Source organism: Lactuca saligna, chromosome 3 (genome assembly GCF_052625555.1).
Source record: "Lactuca saligna cultivar CGN05327 chromosome 3, ASM5262555v1, whole genome shotgun sequence".
NCBI lineage: Eukaryota > Viridiplantae > Streptophyta > Magnoliopsida > Asterales > Asteraceae > Lactuca > Lactuca saligna.
In genome coordinates this window covers 45,946,357-45,956,407 of record NC_136419.1, presented here as the reverse complement: position 1 = coordinate 45,956,407, position 10,051 = coordinate 45,946,357, and the positions used below count along the sequence as shown (strand labels likewise).

The window sequence follows — 10,051 nt, the reverse complement described above, 5'->3', positions numbered from 1 at the left end:
TAGGCATAATTTAGTCCCTGGAGCTTGGATCTAATGCCTTTATGGGGTCATATTGCATGAAAGCCCTAGATCTACCCCTTTTGGTGCACTTTGAGCCCTAAAATCCATATTGGTGAATATCTACACGTAAAGTTGGAAACTTTACGTGTGATTCGTGTCCTAGAAGCCCAGATCTATGAATGGCATGGACCAGAATCGAACAAATCGGTGTAATTAATGGATGCATGGCGACGACTCGGCGAGTCGTTCATGTGACTCGGCGAGTCTGCTCGCGAGTCACCGAATTGGTCCCTTTATGCTGTATCGAGTTTGAGCAGTGAGGCACAGGGGGTGACTCGGTGAGTTGGAAGCTGAACTCACCCATGGTAGGACTCGGCGAGTCATGGCCTGGCTCGGCGAGTCCAAGGCAATCTTCATAGATCAAGAACAGACTCGGCGAGTTGTTTATACAACTCGGCGAGTCTAAGCATGAGTGTTGATCGGATGAAGATGAACTCGACGAGTTGTTCATACAACTCGGCGAGTAGGACGAAGAACTTCAATGCCAGTTTAGAAGAAGAACTCGTCGAGTCATAGCCTAACTCGACGAGTAGAATCAGGGACTCAGGACAATCGTCTGGATAGAACTCGGTGAGTTGGTGAGCCAACTCGGCGAGTCGGGTCAACTGAAAGTTGACTCTGACTTAGACTCAGGGCTAGACCTAGGGTGAAATGGTCATTTTACCCAAAGGACAGTTAGCAGTGTTTGATTGAGTATGTTGTGGGAATTGCAGCCGGAGGATTTCCGGAGCAGCAGCAACAGCAGTCAGTCAGTTCCCGATCAGTTCAGTAGCTACTTTGAGGTGAGTTACCTTCCAGTAGTGGTGGGTCTAAGTCCACAATGCCGGCCCACCAGTAGGAGACGTATGATAGATGATTGTCTTTGTGATATCATCTGGGTTTGCTATTACCTGATATGTTATATGCTAGCATGATACGTTATATGCGATAGTAGTAGAGTTCGGTTGTTAGGACCGCAGGGTAGTCAGACACCCCAGAAATGTCTGACAGTATGTGATGATATGTTTGTATGTTGGCCTGTTATGTTATGCGATAGAGGTAGTATGAGGGGACCAGTCCCCGAGGGTCGGTTGTTAGGACCGATGGGTAGTCAGCACCCCAGAATGGCTTGACATGGGTAGTCAGCACCCCAGAATAGCTTGACACGGGTAGGACGGCACCCTAGAATGGCCGTATGGGTAGGTCGGCACCCCAGAATGGTCGTACCGGGTAGTCAGGCACCCCAGAATAGCCTGGCAGTATGCATGTTATGTGTTTGTATGGTATGTGGTACGTTGGGGGAACTCACTAAGCTTTGTGCTTACGTTTTACACTTTTGTTTTTAGGTACCTCTTCACCGAAGGGGAAGGAGCTGGCGCGGTAGCGGCACATCATGCACACACTCTGGTTTCCGCATTTACGAGATTCACTGGGATTTGTACTCTGATATTTTGATGGGTTGTATGGTTTGGCTTTTAGACATGGTTTACGTTATGTTATGGTTTGATCAAACAATGTTTTTAATTGCTAATGTTTTCTAAAGTAATGTTTTCAAACGAAATTTTCGGACGTGAAAATTAGGTCGTTACAAGTTGGTATCAGAGCCCTGGTTTGAGGGATTCGGACTCACCTTCGAAGGTGTCTGAAGTCAAATCTAGGGATTAAAAGAATTTTTTTAAAGAAAATGATTTCTAACAAGGAGAAAAGAGTTTAAGAAAGAACGAAAGTGTGTGTGATGTGCGCGACCGGCCGAGCTCAAGTAAGTATTCCCCAAAGTACCCATACCAGTTTATGTTATGTGTATCAGCTTTTGTAGAACAGCATGCTAGAATAGGACTAAGGATCTAGGAATGATGCATTATGTGCCTGCCTTATGTGTTCCACCTATATGTGAATTGCATGCTTGTATAGTGTAGACAGCGGTAGGGTAGCATGTTAGGGTATGCCTAGTAGTATGAGCTAACACGGTGTGCTAGTTCAGTTCCTCTCTATGAGAGTGGAATTGTTTGAAGTCGTTTCCCTTGTCCGAATGCTGCTTGCTTCATGCTACGTGGGACTCCGAATAATGGGGATTAGCCATTAGGCGAATACGTCACACCACATGTGATCAGAGTTGAATAATCTTAGAGTACCGGATTTGATCCTACTGCGCAGCTCTTGTTTGAGTCCAACCGTTGTAGGGACGAGTCGGGTACTCGAAGGATTATTTGAGTCTCGTCGCATGTGATGGTGTTCGGGTGATGGCTAATTCGCAATACAAGGAGGCCTGCAACAACTGAGGATTGAATCGAGTAGAGCCAGAGATTTCCCTAGGGCGAGCCTGGGATAAGTATAGTAGTAACCAGCCTTAGTGTAAGGGATCTGGTGGAGTCGAGACAGTCCTTGAAGAAGGTACGGATAGATGTGGAAGGTAGTATGGGCCTGTACTACTGAAAGCAGAGGATCCGTACCTGAACCAAGGAAGGCCAAGACAAGACCAGGAAACTTGTAAGTAGCTATGATCCCTTAGGGAGCATCAGTATATCTAATGATTGTTGTGATGTATTGCAGAATGGTGGTACTTCGATCGAGGCCGGTGGACGGCGGTTCTGGAGAGGGGTCAGGTTCGGGATCAGGTTCCGAGCCGGTAGATGAGGGACTACGTGAGTTCATCGCGTCAGAGATCACCAGGGGTATCCTTGAGTCGACTCCCATTATCTTCGGGTTGATCAAGGAAGGGATCATGGAGGTGATGGAGGATCGCCTGCGGGCATTCAGGAGCGATTTGGCATCTGGCCAGTCGGGGTCACGCACACTGTCCTTCAAGGACTTCAGGGGCAGTGGTGCGCTGAATTTCCATGGGGTAAAGGACCCTATTGCTGCCAGGCGATGGATTGCAGACATCGAGTCTGCACAGTTGACTAGCTTCTGCCCCGAGGGGTCGAAGGTGAGATATGCAGCGGGGTGTTTACAGGATCGAGCCCGGGATTGGTGGGAGTCAGTGGGTGACTCATTGGGAGCCTCAGCTATTAAGGCTATGACCTGGTCGGACTTTGTGACCAGGTTCAGGGCAGAGTTTGCGCCGGCTGTCGAGCGTTAGCAGCTGGCCAGGGAGTTTTTGGATATGAGACAGACGACGGAGACTGTGGTGGAGATCACCGCCAAGTTCCGGGAGAGGGCTTTGTTGGTGCCCCAGTATGCTGGTGACGAGGATATGAGGAGGACTCGTTATCACGATATGCTTCGAGCTGACATCCGGGAGCATGTTAGCTTTTCGGCTTGCCCTACCTTGGACTCTATGATCGCCAGGGCGAGGGAGAGGGAGATAGATTTGGAGCACATTCGGAAACGGAAATTAGAGGAGGGACAGGCAGGAGGGGCTTCGGGGAAGAAGCCCAAGGGATCAGATGGTAGGCCGAAAGGCCAGTCAGGTCCGAGCCGCTGCAGGAAGTGCGGCAGGCCGTACGAGGGGGCGTGCAGGATGGGATCATCAGGCTGCTACAAGTGCGGCAAGTTTGGGAACATCAGCAGGGATTGCACTGCTCCTGCAGCAGTTATTCAGACATCGGAGTTGCTGTGTTTCCACTGCAACTAGAGGGGCCACAAGAAGGCTAATTGCCCCCTGTTGACAGTTTCAGCGCCGGTGAAGGCGCCAGCTCCAGCAACCCTGCGGATCACGGATGGCCGACAGGGCAAGTCAGAGGCCCCGGTGGTAAGGAGCCGAGCATTCCAGCTGACTACCGAGGAGGCACGCGCCGTGCCCGTAGTATTCGCCAGTCAGAGGGTGTTGTGATGCTACGGGGAGCCGTAGTACTCGCAAGTCAGAGAGAGAGAGAGTCGTGATACTACGAGGAGCCGTAGTATTCGCCAGTCAGAGGGTGTTGTGATGCTACGGGGAGCTGTAGTACTCACAAGTCAGATAGTGGAAAGTGTCTGAGATTTTGGTGGTTTATTTTCAGTATGGAGATTTCAGGGCATGCTGGGAGTGGATCCGGGTCAGGATCGGGAGCAGGAGAGAGAGCTTCGGGTGGGTCCGTACCGCCCGAGGTTGTGGGTCAGTTGAGCACAGGCGATTTGGATGCGAGGATTCGTGAGACCCTGCATGATGAGGTTGCTGCATTGTTCTGGGCCGAGCTGCCGGAATTGTTTGGGTCAATCAAGACCGCTATGGTAGAGTATTTTGATGAGCGCTATGCGGCTCTCGCGGAGACGGCTGCCGCGGCGGCTGCAGCGGTGGTAGCAGCGGCAGGGGGAGGAGCTAGTAGAGGTTTTCAGTATCGGGACTTCGATAATATGAAGCCTCCCACCTTTGATGGATTTCAGGATCCGATCGTTGCTATGAGATGGTTATCAGCCGTGGAGGGGTGTTTCTTCACGTGTTCATGCCCTGCTGATCAGAGGGTGAGGTGTGCTCTGAACCTGTTAAGGCTCGGGGCAAAGGATTGGTGGAGGTTGACCACGGGGTCATATTCGGATGCGCAGAGGGCTGTGGTTTCATGGGATCAGTTCACAGAGATGTTCGACACTCGTTATGTTCCGCATGTCGAGAGGGAGAGGTTGGCTCAGGAGTTCCTTGAGCTGAAGCAGGATTCGGAGTCGGTGACGGGAATCACCAGGATGTTTACTGAGAGGCAATGTTTTGCCCTGAGTTCGCTTCGGAGCAGGCTCAGATGTCCCGATATCTGAGTATGCTAAAGAGAGATATTAGGCAGTTTGTGTCCACGCAGAGGTGCGAGACTTTGTTGGAGTTGCAGGAGGCCGCCAGGCGGCATGAGTTAGAGATTGAGTTGCAGTTGCGTGAGCTGAGGCAAGCTCCGGTGCAGTCGTAGCCGACGACGAAACAGTCTAAAACCATTGATTCCAGGGTAGGAGAGCAGAGTAGTCACACTTGTAGGAAGTGTGGGAAGGGTCACACTGGAGTTTGTAGGTCCGATGGTGCATGCCGCAAGTGCGGAAAGGAGGGGCACTATGTGAGGGATTGTCGTCAGTCAGTGCAGGCTCAGGATTTGAGAATTTGCTATCATTGTCATCAGGTTGGACACTTAAGGATCAACTGTCCACAGATTGCTGTAGGACCAGTGCAGGATCCAGCACCGACCACTTTGAGGATCACAGGAGGAGGTCAGGGTGAAGCGGAGCCCCCAAGGGCTTAGGGTCGCGCTTTTCAGCTTTCAGCAGAGGAGGTCAGAGTAGTGTCGGATGCAGCTGCGGGTATGTTCCTTTCTTGATATCTTATTATTTTATGATTATGGTGGAGTATTGTTTTTCTGCTAGTCCTGTTGCGAAGATTTCGGTGTTGTATTCTTTGGTTTTGAAGGTTATGGTTGGTTATGGAGTTAGTGTTTGGAAATTCGTTGGTTATCTGTCATGAGGATTGTTCGTGGGAATCGGGTGTTGATCTGGATATCAGGTAGCAGTTGCAGTCTGAGGAGTGGTTAGCGGAGGATTGATTTCTTTCGTGCCAGGATCATCTGTATTGTTATGCGATTGGTGAAGTGGTTCGTGTTAGTGGGAAACGATTCGCGTGAAAGAGTATGTATCATGAAGGGTTGTTGGGGGGGGGGGGGGGGGAGGTCGGTGATGGCGACCGGTGGTTGTTAGTCAGTGCCCTAAGTGGGGGAGAATTGGAAAATTCTCCATAAGATCGATGAGCATAGTAGGATGTTTGGCTGCTTGGGTGTTAGGTGCTACTTGTGCACCTTTTTGCACACCTTTCAGTCCTATTTTATGCATATAATTAGCACAATTGTTCTTCCTTTTCCTTGCATTTTATCATATTCATTTTAGTCTCTAGAACAACCTTATTTGCACACTTTTATATCTTTTTCAGGTAAACCGGAGGTTGGAACGCGCTTTGGGAAGTGCCGGGAAGCATTGGTGGAGATTTTGGGACGATCGGGCGAAGAACGAAAAAGTTGGAAAAAATCAAGTTTGGATTTGGAGTCAGAGAGGTACACGGGGCGTGTTGAATTTACACTGAAAAGTGGGCACGGGGCGTGTTTGACCAAAATGGGAGCTGTTGACCATGCTGAACACGACCCGTGTCAGTTTAGTGCAAATAAACACGGGGCGTGTTGCTGAACACGACCCGTGTCAGTTTAGCCTATTTTAACACGGGCCGTGTTCGACCCAAAAAACCAACTTTTTGCAGTTTTTCCTATCTTTCATATTACGGGTTGAGGGTTATTTGGACATAAGAAGAACATACCAGAGCACCATTGGAGAAGGGAATTCGAAGCTTTTTGCAAGGGTTTGTCCGTTAACCCTTTGGAAACATTAATTCTTGTTTTTGTAAGTTGTAATTACACTTAATTTCATCTTTTAGACTTGTGATCTTGTTCTAGTCATGTGTGGCTAGAACCCTAATTTCTCCAATTTCATGTTTTGACTTCTTGGTAGTGACTTCATTCATATGACATGATGTTTGTTCTTAATTTCTATTTAATGAATTTGATTTTGCTTCAATCGAATGTTTGATTCTAATTATGATTCTTATTGGCCATTTGAATTAGGGTTAGGTCATTCAAGTTATCTCTTTTACAAAATCCGTAATTGTTTTGTGAAATTGAACAAGTAACAAGCATTAAATTAATCTCTATTGAATGAATTTGGTGTAAATCTTATTCATACACTTTTACACTCCCGAGCTTATGAGGGGTATTGGGTGTTGTTGGGAACATTCACATAAAGCTTCATGCAATCTTATAATCTAATCCTAAGAGCTTGTTTAGATTAGGTTAATAAGGTTAGGGTTAATCAAAGAGCTTGTTTTGGTTAATTAATATGGTGAATGGGAAGTGTTAGAGCTTATTAGCACTTTCAAGTACCAACTTATATAGAATTGAACGAATATTGTGTCATCTTGGAGTCACATTGCTAAATTGTCATACATGGGGTTGGAGTCCTCACAAATTCTGAATTTAATTCACACACTTAATTGATTGCTTATGTTTTTAATTATTTGTTTAATCATTACATTCTAAACCCCCTCTCTCTTTACTATTGGTGACCATAGTACCTTGTGCAAATAGGTATAAACCAATTGTCCCGTGTCTCTGTGGATCGACCCTGCTTGCCTTGTACTACCTTTTAGTGCAATATAGTGGGATTATTTTGGAGTATTTCGTACCCCTTTATTTGTTGGGTTTGACACGCCTAACAAATTGGCGCCGTTGCCGGGGACACGGTGTTACTAATTGTTTATGCCTAGATCTTTTCGTACAGGTACGCCATTGCCAATTGATTCGGAGATAGAGAAGACTGCAAAGAAGTTAAGGAAGCAAGCCAAGCTTCGTAAGAGGCAACCAGTTTCCGGTACTTCTTCATCAACCAATCCTCCGGTCATCAACATTTGGGAGGACATACCCCTCTCAAGTGTATCCGCATCAGAAACAGAAAGCCCATCACTCTCACCACAAACAACCTCACCCATAAATACCACTCCACCCTCTTCACCTATTAATAATATCCTAAACAGTTCACCTTCAAAAACCACAACCAATTCTCAAGCCATGGCACATAACCCTGGAGGGAATCAAGGTCCTCCAAACCCACCACCCGAACAAACTCTTCGTCAATGGTCAAGACAAGAGGTGACTCAACAACCTCTTTGCATCACATACCCAGCCGCCACCAACTTGGAACTAAAATTCGGGACTTATCCACTTACTCCCAACTTTTAGAGGATTGGAGAACGAAGATCCTCACAAGTTCCTCACCGAGTTCCATGTAGTATGTGTGGGTATGAAACCACACAATGTCATGGAGGACCAAATCAAGATTAGGGCATTCCCCTTTGCGGTGCAAGACGCGGCCAAAGATTGGCTTTATGACCTTCCACCGAGGACGGTAACTACTTGGGTAGATCTTGCGAGATTGTTTTTGGACAAATATTTTCCCGAAATGAAAGCTTCAGCCCTACGACGGGAAATTATCAGAATCAAGCAACCCAAAAGAGAAGCTTTCCACACATATTGGGAAAGATTCAAGAAACTTTGTGCTCGTTGTCCAAAGCACGGGATCACTAAGTACCAGCTCCTCTAATATTTCATTGAAGGAATGACTCCAATGGAAAGAAGGCTTCTTAACGCCTCTAGTGGTGGATCTTTGCCCGATAAAACCCCAACTGAGATTCGAAATCTAATCAAGAACATGGCTGAAGATTCCAAACATTCAAGCCATGATGAAGAATGGTACACGGATGCACCCCGGGGTGTAAAAGAAGTACAAACTCCTCATATTGAAGCTCAATTGTCCGAGCTCACGAAAGTAGTCATGATGTTGGCCAAGGACAAGGGTGTGCAACCCACACCCCGCCCATGCGGTATTTGCACCCAAGTGGGCCATCCAACCGATATGTGTCCACAACTCCAAGAGGAAGATTATGAAGAAGCAAAAGCCATGGGAGGTTTTCTTGGGTCTAATCAAAGGGGATATGAGCAGCCACGGGGTGATCAAAGATGGAGTAACAATCAAGGTTGGGGAGGACATCAACAGACAAATTATCAACCAAGTCAACCACATCAATACCAGAAAAGACCACCTTTTCCACCACAAAACTTCCAGCCAAGGCAGCCACAACACCCTCCTCAACAATCGGGTTCATCAAGTATGTCCTTAGAGGATATAGTGAAGAGTTTGGCAACTAGTACACAAGCTTTCCAACAAGAGACAAAAGCAAGCATAACGAACTTAGAGAAACAAGTTTCACAACTTGCCACTTCTGTAAGCAAATTAGAATCTTAAGGAAAGTTACCTGCACAAATTGAAACAAACCCAAGGCACAATGTGTGTACCATCACATTGAGAGGCGGAAAGAGCTATGATGGTCCAAAAGTGCCGGTTGATCAAAAGGAAGAAGAAATAGTGGTCGAAGAAGCAACCAAAGAAGAGAAGAAGGAAGAGAAAACAGTCAAAAAGAAGCCCTTCATCACTGATTCTACAGCCACACCTGCTCCATTTCCCGAAAGATTAAAGAGCACGAAGAAAGAACGGGAGGAGAGTGAGATCATGCAAATGTTCAAGAGAGTTCAAATCAACATTCCACTCCTCGAGGCCATCAAGAAGGTACCTAGATATGCAAGGTTCCTTAAGGATCTTTGCGTATCTAAAAAGAAATTAAAAGGAAATCAAGTGGTAACAGTTGGGGAGCATGTATCCGCGGTTTTGCAAAAGAGGATGCCCCCGAAGTGTAAGGATCTCGGTGTCTTTACCGTACCTTGGAAATTGGGGAATCTTCATGTACCTCGAGCCATGCTCGATCTAGGTGCATCCGTAAATGTCCTACCATATTCTCTCTTCAAATCAATTGGTGTAGGAACATTGAGCAAAACCGGTGTGATCATCCAACTTGCCGACCGATCTTTGGTACACCCAAAGGGTGTACTAGAGGATGTGTTAGTGCAAGTCGATGAATTTATCTTCCCGGCTGATTTTTATATCTTAAATATGGGAGATGATGACTCTCCAAGTTCAAGTTCCATACTTTTAGGTAGACCTTTTCTTAAAACTTCTAAAACAAAAATTGATGTCTACAATGGAACTTTAAGTATGGAATTTGACGGTGAAGTTATCAACTTCAATGTTCATGAAGAAAAAAAGGTTCCTTCCGATGTTCAATATGTTAATTTTGTGAATATGATCCAGCCATTGGCTGAAAAGAGCTTAAACTCGACTAACAATGATTTTGTGGAGTTAGTCTTGTCACAAAAATTAGACAGGTACAAAGCCGAAGAACTTGCAAAGGAGTGCGGTACAAACGAGGAGGTGCTGGAGATTTGAAATTCAAGGATGATAATGTTGGAATAGTGTCTAAGGCTGCAACTATATTATGCAAGTATTTGATCCGGTTGTGCATGGTCCTTTTGGGTTGCCTTCACCATAGCAACTTGGTGGATGATTTGTTAAGAGAGAGTAAATATTATAAGGAATAATATATGGTTATTTGATTAATATATGAGTCATAAATTAATTGGAATTAATTTGGTGACTTAAAGAGATTAATTAAATAAAGGGGTATAAACTGTCAATTGTT

The 10,051-nt window shown here is 46.2% G+C and overlaps 1 protein-coding gene across 1 annotated transcript; it reads left to right on the top strand.

Moving 5' to 3' along the window:
• Positions 1–8,076: 8,076 nt before the first annotated feature.
• LOC145035446 (uncharacterized) lies at positions 8,077–9,798 on the top strand. The gene is made up of 2 exons (XM_078983991.1): positions 8,077–8,742; positions 8,872–9,798. The coding sequence occupies exons 1-2, from the start codon at positions 8,077–8,079 to the stop codon at positions 9,796–9,798; spliced, it is 1,593 nt and encodes a 530-aa protein (XP_078840117.1).
• Positions 9,799–10,051: the final 253 nt, after the last annotated feature.